The sequence below is a fragment of the Elgaria multicarinata genome, chromosome 7 (assembly GCF_023053635.1).
Source record: "Elgaria multicarinata webbii isolate HBS135686 ecotype San Diego chromosome 7, rElgMul1.1.pri, whole genome shotgun sequence".
Classification (NCBI taxonomy): Eukaryota; Metazoa; Chordata; class Lepidosauria; order Squamata; family Anguidae; genus Elgaria; species Elgaria multicarinata.
Window position 1 is genome coordinate 72,977,093 of NC_086177.1, and position 21,148 is coordinate 72,998,240.

Below are 21,148 nucleotides of genomic sequence, written 5' to 3' on the forward strand. Positions count from 1 at the left end.
ATGGAGACCTATCATAGCTTGACAAACATTTTCACCAAGAGTTGAAGCTATTTTCCAATGTCAAGGACTCGCATACGTATTTTAGTACCACATTTCAGGAAAAAAAATAGCCACGATTCTGTCATGGAATCCCAAACACATAATACACACATCGGTGTCATCTGAGCTTATCATTACTGCCTCATAACCCTCATTAGCAGCATGCAGCAACAAACGACCACCTGCTTCTTCATGTGTACTGTTGAGATCGGGCACTTCGTGGCTCCCTTCAGATGTGATTTTGTAGCATTTATCTTCACAGTTCAAAAACAGTGTTTTATTCTCAAGTATTACCAAATACTCTGGTTTCCTCCATTCATTAACAAGAAATGCGATGAGATTTGTTTTATTCCTTGCATGGCTTAGGAATTTCCTCCACTGTCTGACAATCTGGGAAGATGAGATGCTCTGTAACTGGTGCCCGAGTTCTTCCCCTCTGATTGACCTTTCGCTGTTCTTTATAGACATCTCATTGTACATATCAAACACAACATCAATTCTTTGACTCTTATTTCCTTCCTGCAAAGCCATGGACAAGACAGACATAGCCAAAGTTTGACTCCTCTCCTTTTACTCTCTGAACAAGAACCATACCATCAATCATCGTGGCTGAATTTCCAGGTATTTCCTCAGCAGGGGTAACGTTTTTCTGCAAGTATATTGCTAAAGCAGCTTTGTTTGTCTTTTGCAACTGACCTTCTGGAGTTGCTAAAGCCCAGGGTAAAGGTCCTAAGGGATGAGAGAGTACATCTTCCATTTGAAGGTTCCAATTCTGTGCTGTCAGAATGATTCAACCAAATAGTGCTTTGTCTGCTTTCATGATTGTCCTGCTATCGCTCTTCACTGCCTTCTTCTTGGACATATTAGTGAAGGTTTTTAGTTTGTTCATTTTCATCGGGTCATGAAACTTCTTAATAGGTGGATTACTTTCAAGTCTCTCAATTTTGAAGTCTGTATAGCACTGTTCACCTATGTCTATGTCTTGAGATGCCTTTTTTGCCGTGGAGAGACTAATGAGATCATGTGGCCCAACAAATGGATTTATCCAGCTTTGAACCAGACTAACCGCTATCAAAACAGTATCTTCATCTTTTTCAATTCATGACTGTAGGTCTGCATGAGTGAGATCTGATCTGTTGTTATGATCCATTTCCCTTGTATGACCCAAAAAAGTGCTTCTGTGTTCAGCCGTCATGTAATATCTTTTCACAGCACCCAGCTTGAGGTTGAACCTTGTTGTACCACCTGGAGTCTGTGTGTCTTTGTTAACTGTTACCTCTATTGCTTGATCAACTGGAATTCGTCCAAATGGATTAACATCTGACAGTTGAACTGAAAAGCATCCTTTGATGAAGTTATGGTTCATCCTGTCACATGCAAAACACCATGGGATCAAAGAGTGTATGGTGGTAAGGTGTAAATGCCGATTTCCTTCTCGAGCAGCACGCAGCAGAGCCAACAAGACATTTTCAATGATATCCACATACAATATCCAAAATTGTCATGACGAAGATGTTCCAAGAATACATCCCAAAGCTGTTTTACTTCTGCAAAGGCAGCATTCTGCAAGAGATCATTTAATCTTTGTTGGCATAGGTCTTTTGCAAAATCATTAACATCCTCAATGAAAAAGTAGATTACCTGAATGTTCTTAATTCTTCTCCACCCAGGGGATAAATTCTAACCAAGCCAGTCTCAACATACACACACTTGTGTACTCGAACTGCACGATTGTACATACGACCTTCTAGTACTGATGTTATTGATCCTTCTGCTATCATGTCTGCTTCAATGCAAAAGTTGCAAGGCCAGCATCTTGAAAGCGTTTTCCAAGAATGGACATGACATTGCAAATGGTGTGAAAGGTGCCTATTTGAAGAATGATTCTGTCGTACATTGCTTTACGCTTCCACACAATCTCAGTTGCTTTTGCATAGAGAGCTTGATCCATGACCACTACAATTTTCACAAAATGCAATGATTCCCTTATCAGCTCTGACAGTTTCATAATTTCAGAAACAGTTGTCAACTCAGTTGCAGGGGCATTAATGGTGGGCAAGTAGCCAATGGAATCCTGTGATATACTAGGTCTCTAGCACTGATGTTAAATCCTGTCCAACTTGGTATTATCCATGTGAGGCTCCCTTCTTGTCTTGTAACAACCCAGATTATGTTATTTTGTGCAAGCTTCAATTGGGCAACACATTCCAGCATAACTTTGGTACTTGTCACCAATGGCTGAGGCCCAACTCATTCACCAGAAACATACATGAACAATTCTTCAGTATTTGTGGTGGTCAATGTTCTTTGCTTTTGTTTCTCAATGCTTGGAAGAGTAGCTTTAAAAAGTTACAGTCCAAACAACTTGGGCTGCACAGCTATACCCTTGAATCGATGAGTTATCCCCTTACCATTAAGAGTCTCTTCCATTATTCCATGTTAAGTTAGTGAATACATGAGGCTGAATGGCAGCTGGAAGAACAATTTGCTCATTTAAGGTAGCAGCAAGTTTCTGAAGACATAGGCCTTAGCTAGACCTAAGGTTTATCCCGGGATCGTCCTGGGGTCATCCCTGTTCATGTAAATGACACACAGGATATCCCGGGAGCAAGCAGGGAAGACCCTGGGATGATCCCAGGATAAACCTTAGGTCTAGCTAAGGCCACAAGACAGTATCATTTTCTTCCAGTTGTGAGTATGAAATCCCATGACCAAGTCTGTTTAGAGTGCAAATGATTTCAAAATTGCCTGTCAGCGTGTTTACAGTGTATAGGAACAACAATTGCTTTGGGGGGGTTTGCTGGCCATTTGTCACTGCATATATAATGTCCTGACTGAATGATTGCATAGGTAAGGCAACCTTTTTGGAGGGCTTTGTTTTCTGGATCTCCAGTCAGAAGTCCTAATAGGAACTGTTTAAGATAATCAGGCACTGTAAATGAATCTTTATCGACGTCTGAAGGATGGGCCATGGTGTTGATGTCAAGTTTCTTTTAATCATTGTTCTTATGTGCAATGATATTTTATCAATGATCTTGTTCATGTCTGTTGCCTTAACTTTTAAAACTGATAATTCTCTTTTCAAACTCTGGTTTTCTCTTACAACGTCCTGTAGCATGACACTATCAGGTTGGGCCAATAATTTTCCTTGGTTGTCTGGGAATATATGGAGGCTGTCACCGAATTCGGATTCAATTTTTCTTCTAATATGCTTCTTGGTTGATTTGTCTATTCCCTGTATTCCTCTGCGTGTCATGAGGGTTTCAAGCCTTTTAGTGAGAGTTGTCACACGAATTACCTCTTTTTTAGGAATAATCACAGTTCTAATGTATTGAAATAGTTCATCATGTACTTCTTCTCATATTTTTATAGTAATCGTTTTGAATGCTAGATGCATGATCTTCCTCCTTTGCTTTAACCCTTGTATAGTTATGACAAGATGCATGATAATGGGCTTCTGCAGCCACTATGTCCCTACTACAAACTGCCAAGATCTTTGAATCACAATTAATGGTTGCACACTCTCGAAGCCTTTTGTCAACTCTAAGCTCCATGGCCTTGATTAATTTCTCACACATTGATGTTCCCTTGTAGCATTTTATCTTTCCACAAAACATACATTCTTCAGCATACAGGTTTGACTTTAATGATGTTCTTCTGCTTAAGCGTTTACTCGTGCACTCACTCATTCCATGAGGGGAAGAAGGACCGAGGGGACAGGAGCAGGCAGAAGTAACATCGGGGCCTGCTCCTGCTGGACTCTTCCCCCCCACACACACACAGGGCAAACTGCCATCTTGGCCCTGTGGGGAAGAAGGACCAAGGGGACAGGAGCAGGAAGAAGTAACATCGGGGCCTGCTCCTGCTGGACTCTCTCTCTCTCTTTCTCTCTCCTCCCTCCCTCCCTGACTCCTTTTCCTTGTGTGTCATGTCTTTATTAGATTGTAAGCCTGAGGGCAGGGACTGTCTTTTTTGCTAAGTGTAAGTCGCTCCGAGAGCCTTTTTTTGGCTGAGGAGCGGGGTATATATGATAAATAAATAAATTCCAGCATCATTACTGACACTTTCTTCAGCTTTTTGCTTAACTCTGTACATCTCTCTTCATAGTAAACAGGCTCCTGCACTTCCTGTGATAAAATACTTTGGGAACCGTGTTGCTTTCTACATTTCTCACAATGTCTAACAGTGGAATGTGATTCCTTACTTAAGCTACCCCTAACAGAGTTTTCCATGATGAGTAGTCCTGTGGGCTTGTCAGAGTATCTCTAGGTTGGACATTTGACTATAAATGAATTATACACTGGGGACCAGAGGGACAAGATGTGCTTGTTTCAGTCTTCTTCATGATGCTGCATGGTCATTCACCACCTCTGAACAAAAATACAACAACCCAATACTTAAAACATGTATATATATAATCAGAATTACTGTAATTGTTATGTTTAATAATAAAAGTCACAATATTAAACATTATCAAAAAAATTCTATTTACATCAAGGCACCTTGGGAGGGGAGTGGCAGCACACAAAAGGCAAAGAGTTATGACTTGCTATCACATATTTTCTATCTCTAGGCATCCATACCTTGCCAAAAAATTATATTTGAACCCATCCCTCCAAGTGGTACCGATAACATGGTCGGCTCAAGGCCTAATGTGAGGGAAAGAAATGTCTGAGGAGGGTTTATGGGTGCCTAAAATGTTATCTCCAAAATGTTTAACCAGTGGAAAAATAGTGGGATGACTCACTCTGTTCTTTATGCACTTATCACACCATTCCCTACAAATCAATTTTATAATTTATAATTATATGAACTTTTAACCTGCTTTAGAGACATGTGCCTATCACATGTGGAAGGGCTTATGCATTTGGGGGGGGGGAAGCATTCCATGTTTACAGAAAAAAATATTCTAATTAGGGATGAGTTTGTAAAATTTGATATTACTTCTGTAAACTTATACATGAATTTCAAACATTACAGATATCATAAACATTCAGTATTATATATCTTTTATTTGTGCTAGTAATTGGTTACAATTCTCTTGAATACACATCTGTTCCACTTCCCTCAGACATGTCATTGTGGTAGCAATACCGCTATATGTACATCTTATTTAAAAAGTATATTTTTGATTCTTAGGATTTCATTGTCTGAAGCACATGCTAAGCTGAGTTTAAGGACAAAAGTACTCAAAGAAGATGTTCTGATTGCTGTATTATTGTTTGAATCATCTCTCACTTTAAAACATGGTAAAACCTTCATTTTTAACTGAATTCATTAGTTAAGTCAGCCTTCCCCACCCGATGCTGTCCTGTTATGTTGGGTCTGCAACCACCACCATTCCCAGCTAGCATGCCCATTGGTCACAGGGTTGGGGCTGATGGGAGTTGCAATCCAACACATTGAGTTGGGGAAAACTAAACTAAATTGTAAATAGCTCTCTAAAAGTTCATGTAAGATCCTCCACTACTGCTATTTTTATATTTGGCTGAAAAAGCGGAGTCCCAGATTCCAAACACTGGGCAGCCCGAAGGTCTCATTTCTATGGATGAGATTTTTATTCCCTCACTTATTATTATTATTATTATTTATTTATGCTAACACTACACATATTGAAGAGACTGCATTGGAAGACACTTGCAAAATACAGACTGGGGAGGGAGGGAAAGATGTGTTTGATTCCTGTAGAAGGCATAAGAAAGGCTCCCCTTTTTCTTAAGATTCTTCAAGTATGGCCTTCTATAGGCTTTATAACTGCTTCATAATTAAACATAGTAAGTAAATTTCCATGCCGTGTGATCGAATATAAATATTCACAAACTTGCCTAATAATAAATGACAAACATAATACTGGCTATGTGTAAAAAACAACAAATGGCTTTTGAGATCAAACACTGTTTTATTCATCATGACTCCTTGTATGAATAGAGGCGCACATTTTTTTAGCCAAGGTGTGAGCAAGGAATTCCCTGCCTCTGGAGGTCAGACACGCTCCAACCTTGTACTCCTTTCGGCGCCTCCTGAAAACATCTTTATTCCGAGAAGCCTTTCTTTAACATGCAGCCTTAGATTTCTGTGTTGTTGTTTTTTGCTTCTTTTTAAATTTTGTTTTAACTGTTTTATTCTGTTTTTATTTTCATTTTACCTTGTACAGCGCTCCGAAATTTTTTCAATGAGGAGCGGTATATAAATATTCTAAATAAATAAAAGGCACAAGTTAGAGAAAAAATATATTTAAATCTAAACCTCCACCCTTAAAAGTACCCTAACTGCTAGGCTACATTTAAATTGGGAACTTATTAGTGCAGGTATGGATAAAGTTTGATTAAGGACCCCTTTAAGAATGATTTACTAGAGGGACCAGCTATAAGTTTGCATATTAAATCTCACATATGAAAGAATTTACAGATACATGAACTATGTACACATTACTTTTTAACTCACTTCAGCGAATGTATGGATGAAATCTAATATCGTATGAGCAGAATTCTACTCAAGCAACAGATTTCCTTCCGTTTTTCTACAGTCCCTCATGTTCAGTTTGCTCCAGAGGGTACTCCAACCTTCCAGAACAGATTGAGGGGGCTGCAAGAAAAGAACTCGCCTTCTCCCTTTTCCATTGATGGAAGCTGTTCCAGCAGCAAGACAAATTAACTGGATACCATGTTTTGTTGAGAAATCTGCTGTCACTGGATTGGAGTTTCTTTGTGAAATTCCCACTGATGTCAACAAAACATCTGACAATACATAAGCATTTTAGTATTTAGAAAGTACTGACTCTATGATTCTTTCATTTTCATAGGTGCTTCTGTATTTTGGTTGGCACCAAATGCTGTTTTTCCATTTGAACTCAACAGCGAGAAGTCTCTAAATCAAAGGGATGTTTACTTGATGCAGTGCCATCAACAGCTGCTGCAATTCATTGCTACATATGGGCCTGCAACGCATATTCTTAGTAGTGAAGATTAATATCTCTTCAGAAAAACATCAGGTCTACCCTTATAGTTTTTTTAAAAATAAACTTGAATGTGTAAATAGCTGTAGAATCAATTTCTGTAATTCTTAAAGTTAATCATATATATATACGTTACTGAAACCAATTGTCAGAAGAACTAGTCTCCCTCACCAAGCCAAGGTCACATTATACACTGGAAATGCAATATAGTCCAGACACTGACCATAAGACCAGTAGGAATTTTGAGGTGGACAAGTTTTCTCTTCAAATGCTGTTAGGGCATGCCTGAATGAAGGGTAAAATCTTGGGTAGACATCTGGCAACCCGGGCATAAATTTTATAGGACACCATTTTGTTTTGGGCATATATGCAGTTGCTAATACTGAATTTTGTAATATTCTGTTGTCAGTATACCTATACTAAATACATTTTTTAAAATTCCTTATACAATTTCCTATTAGATAAGACTATTTTACTCCTCTAGGACCTTTCACTGTGAATATTCAAGGAGAAAACACAGGAAAAACCCCCACGATGGTTATAGAATACAATGTATTGAAGCATCACAATCTATAAATATAAAACGCTTAGGTATGTTTCCGTAAAGGCTTCAGCTGATACAGGTTGCTAAGCAATAGTAACGTGTAATGTCAGCTGATACAGGTTGCTAACCCCCTCAGCTGACTCCTCCGGGCTTTCCAAGATAATCCTACCCCCCTTTCTGCATCTTTGCTCCCCCCCCCAGCGAAGGGGGCAGCACCACGGTCCGGCCTACTTCTCTGGGCTTTCCAAGATAATCCCACCCCTCTTTCTGCCTCTTCGCTCCCCCCCCCCATGAAGGGGGTAGCGCCACGGTCCGGCCGACTCCTCTGGGCTTTCCAAGGTAATCCTACCCCCCTTTCTGCCTCTTCGCTTCCCTCATGAAGGGGGTAGCACCACGGTCTGGAGCATGAACAAGGCCGGGCCAGGTGGGAGGCCACTCACCTGCTGCGGGCCGAGGCCCCGGCCTAATTTCATGCGAGCTGGGTGGGCGGCCCAAGGCTGACAGGAACCCCAGGGAGAGGGTATGGATCATGAGCGAGGCATGGCCGGGGCCCTTGGTGGCCAGGTGGGAGGCCGCTCACCTGCTGCGAGCCCAGGCCCCAGCCTAATCTCATACAAGTTGGGCGGCCGGCCCAAGGCTGACAGGAACTCCAGGGAGAGGGGGACACCTGCTCCCCCTCCCCCCAACTTCCCTGCCCCCCAGATCTGCCAGACGGCACTGTATCGGCAGCCTCCAAGCAGCCCGCACCCTGTGATGATATTTAATAAACTTTAAGATATGCTACAACCGTGTATGTTATGCCAGGTACAGTTAGTAAAATTATAATACATAAAAAGAATGGTCATTTTAAGTACTTTAAACATGTTCCTGAATGTCACAAGACGTTTTGCATTTGCAAAAGGACGTACAAGAAACATTGTTTTTGTGGCACCGGCATTGTTTGGTAAGACAGCTTTTGCAACTACAACTAATAATCCCATCTCCAGGTAGCTCAATAATGCAAGGATCTGGCAGGAGTGTTGAGTCATCAGCACATATTGTCCATCCAAAATCCGTTGGGGCTAATGGTTTGTCCATCATCAACACTGTAGAGCATGAGTATACCATGTAAAATGATCCTTTCAGGTGACCTTGCAATGAAGAGCTTGTGCAAGGTAAGCCTTGTACGTTTGGAATAGTAGCTTGGGTCATTATTTCCAGTCAAAGTGCATCAAATGTCTTGCACACTTAACGTGGTTTTAGAACCTTCATCAAGTATTCCTCGGCTAGCTGAAAGGATTCAGTGCTTGGTGGAAAATGCCAACTAAAGTTGTGCAGATATTATTCTGGTTCTGCTTTGAGCCTAACACTTTGGTGCCTAACTTACTGGTCACATCAGACCCTGTCAGAAAATGGGTAGCAAGAAGAACATTTGTGTACTTATCTTGTCCACAAGAGTATGAATTGGTATGATATCTTTTGATGCGTCTCTTATCCATAGTTCAGAGTTCATTATCATTAAGAAACTTATAGAAATGAATGAGTAACACAAAAACATCTGTGTCGTTTGACAACACAACAATTGTCAGGTATTTGATTTGAAAGCATTCATATCTAAGTGGAAGTTTTCCGGAACTGAAGAACAAAAGTAACAACCTCTGAGATAGCCATCTCAAGGTCTTTGAGAGTGGCCAGGATGTGCAGCTGGATGGCTCTCTGACCAAGGCCGTTTGCCCATGTTTTTTTCTTGAGGCATAGCAACACAATCCTGGTGATGCAATCCGGTGTTCATATTGCATGTGGACACTATGATTGGCTCACAAGGCTATTAATATGAGACATGTGATTGAAGAGTGTGGAGAGTTTGTGTGAAGAGCTATTGTGAAAAGTTCCTCAACTATGTTATGCTCTATGTAAATATTTGTAAAGTAAACTTAGATTAGTAGTCCAAAATGCTGTGTCTGAGTATTCCTTCACTTCGTAAACATCTGCCTGCTGCCAGTGACCTCTCTCTCTGCTGATGTGTGCTTGCACTCTGTGCATGCTCTGAGGGAGTGCAATACATCAGACTCTTAACAATACGCTGCAAGCCTTGTTTAACGGTGTGGAAAACATGAGGAATAAATATGTAAGTCGGCCTCCTCAATAGTTACTTGAAGAGTATCACTGATTTCCACCTTTTATTGCTAACGCAGGAGTATGTCCACTTTCAAGCAACAGACTGCTAAGGATAGTTTCCCATTGTCCATTAGCAGATACTGTCTTCAGAAACTTGCTCAGGGCATCTTGAATAAAACTTTTGTTGTCAACTGACACCCAAAATCTTTTCATCTGCACAGGAAGTTTTGTATTGGTAGCAATGGAAGTCAACAATAGTGGTTGCACAGAAGATCTTCTTTCTCTCTCAGCATTTTTATTGACGTTTGAAAGTAGCTGTCAAAAATGTAGTCAACATGACTGAATAAACAGATGGCATTCACATTACTGTCAAGGATCGTAAATAGGTCTTCAAATGTGTCACTTCCCTTAACTGGCAACTTTCACAACTGATTTGTGACAACAACAACCACACAGGTTTTCAGGGTATGTTCTTTTTGGAAATTTCTGAGATCTGGGGTTTCTACTTTTTTTGCCAACTCCAACATGAGTTGAGACTTCATGGGCTTGGTAGTAGCACCATTCTCATCTAATAACAAAGAAGGTGACAAATCGTAGGTTAGAATTTCTGCCATTGTCATTCCTCTCTTTGGCAATATCAACTTTTCTCTGAACCATCAATTGATCTTTGATGTCATTTTTCACAGTTTGTTTTTTTGTTGCAACGAGATTCCATAATATCTGACTGACAGTCCAGCTTTGTTGAATAAAGCGATAAGCTGCTTGCTCTTAGACTGCTCGTGAACTGAATGGCCAGTCATCAGATGCAGAGGAGTTTTCTTTCTTCCCTTATGAACATTGTATTCTTCCCTTATGAACAATATCTGAAAAAGGGCTTTCGTTCTGCATGTTACAGCATTTTCTGTTTGTCCGGTGATCTCTTCAATTTCATTATTGTCTGTTTCTTCTTGTTCTCTACTTCTACTTCAGATGAAGTTATACATGATTGACTGTTGTCGTCATCATTTACGTGGGAAAGGATGGTCAATTTATCCACATTAAATATATGAGATAAGAAATCAATTAGTGGGTGTGGGATTGGTGTTTTTTGCCATGATTTTTCTAACTGGTTTGCATCCTCAAACTCATTGTCAAGGCTGAAATCTGTTTCCAGGAGCGATTGTCTAATGAGTTTGCCAGCCTCCCTAATACAGTCTACAGAATGTAGTTTTTCTGCTATTTAATCAACAGTGAGCTTTGATGAATAAACAAGTTGAGACTGATACTTTTGTAGTGGTTTGCAAAACTGAATGTTATCTCCAAATATTTTTATCATGTACAATTTTACTTCTTTATTTGTAAGTGAACCTTCTCCAGCTTGTTTGTTCACATAATCACATATCTCACTAAGTGTTAGATCCAGAATGTCTTGAAGAAGTGGTTCCATATTCTCTATTCTGTGGCCTTTGGTATGCATTTGTTGTTCATTCTTCAGCTGACTTTGTTTTTTGTATCTTTGGAGATACGTTTCAAGACAAAGCTTATGGTAGTATAAATCTGCTCCCAACACCGAAGAATGATCTTCAAGATTACAAGTTCTGATGTATACATCATCCTTGAAGAACAGAGTGGCTGTAAGAAATGTTTGAGCACAATTGGTTCCACTTATTCTATTTTTGTTGTTGTTGTTCCAGTGTTTCTGTTTTCCACAAATAATACACGGAAGATTTGTAGGATCCACGTTAGGCGATGGCTGGTTACAAGAAACAACATCACCTCTCAATATTTTGCATAGCTTTAGTGCTGAATCTTCCACTTCGTCTACATTTGATTGTTCATGTTGTTTGGCTTCATTTTCTCTCTTTTTCTTCAGTAATGTTTTCTTTAGTGTGTAGGATTTATAACACTCACAATCACGTCCAACGAGACTGATGCGCTTAAAATCATCATCTTGTTGTAGTTCAGCTGCAGCCAAGATTTTTCGTCTTCCTTCTGTTGTAGTTGTTGTCTTCCCCTCGTTGTGTTTTTGGCATATAATACATTTTGAAATGTCCGCATCTGTTGAAGTTCCACTCGCTTGGCACAGAGGTAGGCCAACAATTTGCTTGTTATTCTCCATTTCATTTAGTCAATCTGAAACAAAATTCACATGAGTTTAATATTTTGTACAACAAAATTTATACAGATGGTGACCATAAGACTCATAGGATTTTTTAGGTGGACTTGTTTTCTCTTCAAATGCTGTCATATTATATTTGTACATCAAAATATAAATACTTTTTGTCAGGAAATAACTAGATAAAATTTTAAAAAATGCTTTTAATACTAGCAAAATAGAGTCAAAATAGACACATTCAAATGTCCTAGAGGAGTAAAAATGATCTTATCTAATAGGAAATTGTATAAGGAATCTAAAAATATGTCGTAATTAGTATAGGTATACTGACAAGAACAGAGTATTACGAAATTCAGTATTAGCTACTGCGCGTATATGCCCAAAACAAAATGGCATCCTACAAAATTTATGCCCGGGCTGCCAGATGTCTACCCAAGATTTTATCCTTCCTTCAGGCATGCCCTATGCTTAGTTACAGAACTATACTATTCATATGAAGTCTTGTATTGCAGCAATGATTAGTATTTTATTGTAGTAAAAATTATGCTCCCACTTTTTTCTTTTCTTTTTTTTTAACTAAAATGAAACCTATAGTCAAAGGCCAGAATATGGAAACATGAAGAATGAAAGATCTGTAAAAAATCCTCTCAGAAAAAGTTGGAGGGCTTTTAATATCCTGGATAAGAACCTTTAGTAAAACATAAAACCAAACACGCTCTTTTGAAGTCATAAATTAATTTTATATTGAAAAATAATTCTGTAAATTATTGCCTTGCTACCCTGCAAAGAAAAAGAGAAGTTAGTATGACAAATTAATTAACTGCCGATTATTGTAAATTTGGTTGACACATCAAAGTGGTTCCTTCACAGATCTCAATTATGAGGAAAAATTATTAACATGTTTGCACATAAAGCAAACATTTAGAATTTTCCATGTTGAATGGCATCTCAAATCAGTTTTGTGAATATTTCAATCATTACTAGCAACTACCTGCATTTAAATGGAATGCCTCCCTTTCATAATTTAAGCAGCTTATTACCTTTAATTCAAAACTGTTATCATTCACAGAAAAGCCAAGCTCAATTTTTTCAAGTGACACTTCATACAACATTTGCAAACACTGGCATCTTATAAATGGATTATAGAGTTAATTGAGAATTACCTCCAACTCCAAGCAGCTCTTTCATAGATGAAAATGAAACTTTTAATGTCTCTTCTCACTTCTAAATTCACGAAGGCAGAAAATCAAGTATTCACTGCAGGAACAAAAATATTTAAACAAAACAAAAATATTTAAAGAACTTGAATGTTCTGGCACATTACATTACCTGATCTATTTAAAGAATTGCTGGCATCTCAGAATTAGAAAAGACACATCAATATATATTCAGATGGGTAAACGGCAAAAGGAAATCATCATTGTGTCAGCAATGTGTAAAATCTATACTATAAACATCAATTTTCTACATTAAAATATTTTGCTGTTTTTGTTTGCTTGCAAATACTACTATTTTCAATGGCAGGGAAGAAAACAAAAGAGCATCTATGTGACAATTTGAGGCTACATGAAGTAACACCAACCTCCTAGCAATATTTATTCAAAATGACAATGGAAGTCAATTATTTTTTTAAAAAATCCTGCATTTCTAACTGACACCTAATTTTCTAAAGCACAAAAAAATTGTTCTGGGCAAGATAAAAAAAAACCCAACACTCACCATTATCTCTTCTTTACCATCAAATAAGTCAGCTTGATGGATCTAAACAAACATAAAATAAAATCTTTGGAGATAAAACAGCTGACAATACTTAATATAAATAATTTTATATTTCAGAAAATAATTTCCACAGTTCTTTGAGTATACATATATAAATGTGTCTGTGTTGGATGTTTCAGAGCCATCTTATGTCTTGAATCACAACTAGAAGCTGCAACTTGCTTGGGAATTGTCTACAATCCTGACCTTGTCTTTATTAAGAAATCAGGAATCCAATTCTTTACAGTATCCTTGAAGAGTTCAAGTACAGACATGGCAACTTATTTGGTGGATGTATGTTGAACCAACTTTTTCCCAAGAATAGAGATGACTATAAATTTGTTACTCATTCTAGAGTTAAAATTTGGATAAGTTGCTTCTGCTTAAAGCTGAATATCATAATACTGCTTAAAGCAGGAAATAATGGGTAGTGTTGTGCCTGTAATAACCTTTTTGTGAAAATTATTTAATCTGCACCCAAGACACAAAGTAGACAATTACTTTCCATACACAACATGCATCTTACTTCAAGACATGTGTTTAGGAATTGCACTTCCACTTTTGTTTCCATTCTCCAATTAAATAGGAAAGAGCAAGAGATGCTGTTGAAAAACAAAAATCTACTACCACTTCACTCCTGGTTGGCTGATCCACAGAAAGTTACTTCCTAGGCTGGAATTATTTGCTCTTAGGAACTGTACCTAGTTTTCCCAATTAACAGAGTTAAAAAGACTTACTCTTATAGTTGCTGCATGGGTTCCCAGTTTTATGCATTATGAAGAAAACTAACAAATACAACTATATTCTCAAGAGTTCATATCTTTTCATGGTTGAAATAAGGAAGTCAAACCCAGACATATGATTCTGAAGCCACTGGAATTAAATGTGATAGTAGATTCCATTGTCAGCCTCTGCTGAAAGGGACTGAGAAACACATCCAAGAATGTAAGCCTATGCGGCAGGGTCTTGTTATTTATTGTTTTACTCTGTACAGCACCATGTACATTGATGGTGCTATATAAATAAATAAATAAATAAATAAATAATAATTTGGCCCAGGTTCCCAAAAAATGAACATAAGAACCACTTTTCAGGGATTTTCAATAACTAATTTTGTTCAGTTAATCACAACTGACCTCCCTTGCTGGAATATAACAGTTTGTGACACAACCTAATTGAATACAAACTCTTCATATTCTATTCATATGTTAACCAATAAAAAGGCCCAGAAAGGAGGACCTCTATGCAAAAGTTAAAAGATTGCACCAAAGCACTGTTTCTAAAGAATAACCACTGCATTTATGTTTATAACAAAAAGATGTAACATGCAATCGCTTCAAACATAACACAATGAACAAACAGTGGATACGTTTGATATGCATAATCAACATCAAACATAACTAATTAGGAGATATAGTAGACTAATTGTAATTGTTTATATTCAAAAGCTAGAAGAAAATATTTTGAAACATTTCCCCCCAAAGTCTTATCCTAACATTACAACCAGTTTCCAGCATTATAACCACTGCTTTTTAAGTCAATCCTATTTGACAAGTATGAAAGATGAACTAAGGTTAGGGATTACAGCTTCCATTGCTTTGGGACTCCAGCTATCTGAGCAAGCACAATGTATTCCCTACAGGCTCAGTTCAAACTGAGTACATGGTGTTTCCTAGCACCATCAAGTCAAAGCCTCAATAAAATGGAATCCCCAGACTTAAACACATTGCTACATAGCGAAAAGGTCATGGGTTAGGGCTATAAGATAACTCTCTAACCAATTTCCCCACTGACTGAGGCAATTTATCATTAGAACTGGGACATCCAGCTGGTGCTACTGATTTATGAAGACATCAGCTACAGTAATGATCTGTAGCTGTCTAATTCATCATCATTTAGACAACTTGCCAGACTGGAAATAACTCAAAATAATCAATATTAGAAGTATATTTTCCCTATGGTTTCCTTCAATAATGAAGCTAATTTAAACCTAGGCCAATTCTACACAAAATACACAAAATGAAAGAGGATCTGAAAATTTCATATGCACTTAAAAGGAAGTAATTTTCACAGCATCTATTACACACATACTATATTAGTTTTATAAAATATCAGAGTTGTGTGTGCACACACACGGCCTACTAGCAGTATGTTCTTTTTTTTAAAAAATACACTAATATATATATATATATATATATATATATATTAACATCCACTACTTTTCAGTTAGAGGATTATCCAAGAGGCATATTGGCACTATGGCAATAGCCTTTTAGGATAGAAAACCGCTTTGAGACAAAACAAGAAGCATAAGACTTTTTGTTTTATTAGCAGAACTAGAGTTCAGTCAACAAGGGAAATGAGAGTTGGTACCAAAACTGTTTTCTATCAAGTACTGCTGGTCTAAAACATGGATGTAGGGTTTTATAAAATGTCAATGACCAAATTAAGAAAATCTCAATATGGATTTTGTCTGTTGCTTTCTTGTTAGGGGAGTTCAGCAATACTTCGAACTTAAGGCTAAACAGACATGCACATACCACACTTGCATTTTATAATCTCATTGTAGCTCAACTGTTATTGACATAAAACAAGAAAAGTGCTGCAAACAAACTACTTTTAATATCTGGTAGGACTACAGTTCTCTTAGAACTAAACAGTGCCTCTTGCTTACACCTGAATAATCCACTATATGAGCGATGTTAATACTCTGTTCTTGTGTAAATGCTCTCAAGTCTGTATAAGTCGTCTTATGCTCGAACACTACATCCTTAATCTTCCATTCATATTAAGGGAAAACTATTTGCGGTGCAATTTACTCCTACTTATAAAAGTATGAACCAAGTTAGTTTGGCTCTTAAGAGGCTACTATGCAATTTAAGGCAGGAGCTTGCATAAAGTAGATTGGGATCAGCAAGGATTTTTGACTCCCAGTGGTGATGGCAAAATGAGTTTTCCATCTTAAACTAGGCTGCTGAAATCAATAAAGTTTAGGGGAAAGACAGGAATAGATTTGTGTATGGAAGGGCTTGTATACAAGTTCTGGAACCAAAAACAATTCCTGGACTAACCATGTACTCAGACACCTTGTTCTGCAATTCCTGAGCCACTACTTTGTACCTGGCTCCAGTTGGTGAATCTTGGGGTTCTAGTGAAAAACAAAGTAGATCCCACAATCTTAATGTCTGCCTCCCCCCCCCCCCAATTTAAGGGACTCTTGTCATAAAGCATGACTCAAAATAGACACCTTTAAAGCAACCTGACCAAAAAAATTGAATACTCACCAGAAATGAAGAGATGGAGCCAGCCTGGGTCTTGAAGAAGTGTGAGCTGGAGACTCTTAAAAAGAAAAGTACATACGGTTATAGCTATTGCAGGCTTCCCAAAGGGACTACTGTTCAATGGTTCTGTTCTGCACTTGCCAAGTAAAGTGAAGGGAGCAGCCCTGGGTCTTCAAAGTCATCAACTAATTTGGAAATGTCCAAAGGGTATCCTAACTTGTATGGTTAGTATAGCAAACAGATGGGCTCCCCTCTTCAGAATGCCCAATTTGGAGAATTATCAAAAAGGTGTTCTTGGTGCTTTCTTGGCTACAAAGATCTAAGCTGCTGCTTCAAAGTCAATGGTTTGGCCCAGTTTTGTTCTATTGATATGGTTGCAAGGCCTGGTACTCTTTGTGTCATTGTGGAGTACAGGTATGTTTTTGCTTCAATTTGGACGAATTATGTTCTTCACTGGCAACAATTATAGACAGTGTTAGAAGTATGCGTAGCGCAACAAAGGCATCTCGAAAAAGGGCTATGTTTGTACATATTTCAAAACATCCTTTGGAGTTGAGCCTGCAGAAGCTTATTTGGACAGTGCTTTGAATTCATTGCATAAATTATTTTCATTAATATCATGTGATTTGCCATGGCTCAGCACTTTCTCTAGTGCTTCACACTGCTGAAAAGCAGAATGAGAAAACTTTCCTGCTCCACTGCCCGATAAAGGAGTGGGGGAAGAAGAGTGGAACAACCAGGGTGGCAGAGGAGGAAGAGAAAGCAGAGGGAAGCACGTTTAACCTGAAAATGTGTTACAGCCTTTTACTCATAATGTGGAAAAAGCAGGCAAGTTCATTTTTTTGCAGGCTAGTAACTTCAAAGTGCTAGGCCACTGTCACAAGTTCAGCAACACTGGGCTGCCACGGAGCCTGAATAGCTCATGAGAACTACACAATTCTGAACAGCTGCTATGGGTGTGCAGAAGCTTCTGAGAGGGTTCCCTCCATATGTATTATGCACAGCAGCAGCACTACCTCCTCTTCTGGACACAGAAGGAAAGTACTACAGGGAAGTAATTGCTCACTCTGGCAGCAAGTAAGCGAATAATGATTTTAAGTAAGAGTTGCCACTGTCCCTAATTGTTCACCTGCCTATTCCCTCTAGGTATAACTGCAAGGATTGGACACCTCATGCTGCCCAAGGGAGAGTGATGTAGAATGAGCATGAGCCAGGGCTACTCTTGCTCCACCTACTTGCCCTTTTTCTCTGGGAGGCATGGGACAAAATTAGGCAACATTGTCTCTCTTGAAAATTTCCATGTGGAAAATCTCCTCTTGCTCATCCAATGTGTGCACCACAGCAGGAAGGAGTGGCCCTATGGTGCTGCCTGGAGAGAAAGTGTGAGCAGCCACCTCTACCCATTCTCCATATTTTTCCCAAATAGTGCAACATAAACAACTGTGTTCACTGGGCCAAATCCCTACCACTGCATCATCCAGAAGGAAAATGCAAGCCTGCAGAGTCCATTGTCTTATTCGCTTACCCATACTCTTCCTCTGGATGGTGCAGCAATGGGGATTGGGCCTAGGAAAACAAATTCTCCCACAGTGCCACCTAGAGAAAGAGAGAGGGGGGTGTCCTTGCTGGCATAGATGAAGATTCTTCCTCCAAGGAGTGGACACTTTCCTTTGGCTCCTATTCACACTTGATAGCTCGAATGGGCCCAATTCTTCCCACAGCGCTCCCTAGGGAGTGCATTAAAGAATTCTAGGCAAGCAGTTAGAGGTAGCAGCAACCATCACTTTCCTAATCCTTGCCTCTTCCTCTTATTTATTATCTTTCTATCACTGAGTAGCACAGCAGTTAGGATTTGGCTCACTTAACTCCATCCCCAGTGTTCTGCCACCCAGAGGGGGGGACGCAGCTGAGCAAGTGTGAAAATAAGTCATCTCCGCCTCACACACCTGCAATTCCCCTCTGAATGGCAAGGATCTACTATACCTCTCAGAGCAACTAAGGCGGCCCTCTGGGCAGCAACAGGGTGCTCAATGCCTCCATCCCACCAAGCAAGCAATCGAGGATACATTTTGCCTCCTCTGCCCAGTCATTCACCAAAACTTTCAGCAGTGTGCTCGGGGCGGAACGGGCGGAGCATGTTGCTGGGGGAGGCATGACCTGGACCTGGACTTGAGGGGCGAGAATTTATTGTGTTTGTTTGCAGAGGGCGTGTAAGGTTGTTTGAATGGAGGAGGGATAGGAGGAGCAAGGCTGGCTGCGGCCTTACCCTCGACAGTCCTCCTTCCCTCTCTTACTTTTTGGCAGTGGACACTAAGTGATGAAAGAAAAAGGAGACATGTAGTTTCATCCTTCTTCTCGGACGAGGAGGGCGAAGGGCTCTGAAGCGGAGCAGCGACCTTCAACTTTGAGGTAGCCATTTTCAGGCAGAGGCGCCACGTGAGCTCCTCCTCGGGAGGAAACGTGGCGCGGACGCGGCCCATGAACAGGGCGCCTAAAATACGCCGCTTGCAGCCACCGCTGCCTTTCCCTGGAGGCCGGAGTCTCCTCGCAGGTAGCCACGCTTTAGGAACGAACTCTTGCCTCAAGGAGGGCGACGAAGAAGGGAACACAGCCGCCTCTCAAGCCACCCATCAGGATTGGCGCCACCAAGGCTCGAGGCCTACCTGCCTCTCCCTTCAGGCAGCAGCCTTAACAACGCGCGCACCACCCAGCCCTGCCGCGTACCTTCCTTTAGGCGCCGCCGCCATCCACACGTTCTCAGACACGCGCTCTCGCTATTAAACGGCTGAACTCCGCAGCCGCATGAACATTCACTAACGGCCAAGAGAAAAGTGGGCGGGTGCTGGGAGGGAACCTAAATAATAAATCTAAGGACCACGTGACTCGGGGCCACCCCGCCCCCATCTCCCGCTGTCTTTCTGCTCCGGCGGAAGCTGTTTAACTATCATGCTGATCACAGAAAGTATAAAAAGAAACACATAAAAAAGGCAACAATGGCTCAGATCAGTAAATTGCCAGAGACTTATAAAAACTTAAAAAAAAAAAACTATGCCTACTGGGCTCTACAAGAGTTGTACCGCGAGAATCGCGCCCTCTCGCGGGGGCAGGGAGAGATGATGAATCAGCGACGCCTCTTCCGAAATAGGCCGTGGGCGCGCGCAGGGTATCATGGGACTCGTAGTCCACGCTCATCTACACAAAATGGCTCGGGGAGTTATTCTAACTTGATGACACCCGCCTAGAGGGAGAAGGGAAGCAAAGCGAGTTGGAAGGTCGGGGGAAGTAATAAGGAGGACGAGGCTGATTAGGCGCTGTGGTTTATCCTGTTTGGTTCGATTATGTTGGTTGCGATGGAGCAAGGGGGCGCCGCGTGAAAATGGAGCAGCATTTCCCCACCTCCCGTGTTCCCAGCACCGCAGTTTGTGGGCAGATCAACAGTTCCCCATACTAGCCCTAATTACACGACTGAAGTAAGACCTCTGTGTATGGAGTAGGGTCGGGCCTGCTGATGCCGCCCACACTTAGTCCACGTGGTGGCAATTTAAGATACATTGCATTGCGGCTTCAGGAAGGACGCGCGTCTGTTTCTCGTACGAGTTTGAGGAAATGGCAGTGGCTCAGAGGTGGGAGGAGCTAGTAAAGTTTTGAGCTTTGCCTCCATGCCCTAACCTTAGGGAGGCAGAGCGTGATGCATGTTATATTTGTGTCCTTATTTATTCCATTCGGTGTAGTGGTAAACTTTGAAATGCAGACGCTCTTCCTGACAGGCCCCAGAGCCATGTCCCCATGGAGTCCAAAAATGCAGGCAGCCGTACTGAGCCCAATTAACAACCAGTTGTAGCAGTTTTTATTTCCCCCCAAGAGCAGGTCTGTTGTAAAACTGTTGGTTTTTGATGGCCTATTAAAGACTAAGCCACCCCCAAAATACGTAGTATGCAACAGGGATAACTCACAACTATATCATGCTGCAGAGAAAATCCATCTGGAAATATTGCAGCTACAATTGGAATGAACAGGGAATTCTCTGAGTGGAGCCCGATAATCATCATGTGCTTGCTGATAAAAAGTGCCGCGCTGTGTGTCCCTGCAAACCCTGGCTGCGCTACACCACCGATTCCATGCCCTGCTCCTTCCGCTTTTGAGATTCATCTGCTGGTGTTCCTGCTGTAAAAGTAATGACGGAGGCCCTTAGGGTTTCTGTTTCCATTCAAGCTGACCGTTATGAGAACTACTTTACAACTTGGGAAATTGGTGCCTGAGATCGCTTGTTTTCCTCTTCTCTTTCCATCCCTTTCGTCTGATTATGTACTGCCTTCTAGGTTGTAACCCTGTCGACAGGGTCTGTCTTGCTGTTAATATGTGTACAGCACTTAATAAAT

General features: G+C 40.3%; 1 protein-coding gene, 1 long non-coding RNA gene and 1 other non-coding gene across 3 annotated transcripts in view; 1 reads left to right on the forward strand and 2 right to left on the reverse strand.

The window, feature by feature from the left end:
• The window catches only part of MCMDC2 (minichromosome maintenance domain containing 2), a 28,005-nt gene extending 20,981 nt beyond the window's left edge, over window positions 1-7,024 (forward strand). Inside the window, exons 13-14 of the mRNA XM_063130805.1 lie at window positions 5,179-5,288; window positions 6,842-7,024. Of these exons, the coding sequence (XP_062986875.1) occupies window positions 5,179-5,288; window positions 6,842-7,008 (277 nt within the window). The 3' untranslated portion in view covers window positions 7,009-7,024. The remainder of the gene's footprint in view (window positions 1-5,178; window positions 5,289-6,841) is intronic.
• A 5,276-nt stretch (window positions 7,025-12,300) lies between these two features.
• LOC134401129 (uncharacterized) lies at window positions 12,301-16,834 on the reverse strand. The gene is made up of 4 exons (XR_010025637.1): window positions 16,773-16,834; window positions 13,450-13,513; window positions 12,894-12,987; window positions 12,301-12,510 (listed from the first exon to the last, which is right to left on the reverse strand). It is a non-coding gene; the product is annotated as an uncharacterized LOC134401129 (long non-coding RNA).
• On the reverse strand, window positions 13,079-13,160 carry LOC134402043 (small nucleolar RNA SNORD87). Its single transcript, XR_010025692.1, has one exon. It is a non-coding gene; the product is annotated as a small nucleolar RNA SNORD87 (small nucleolar RNA).
• Window positions 16,835-21,148: the final 4,314 nt, after the last annotated feature.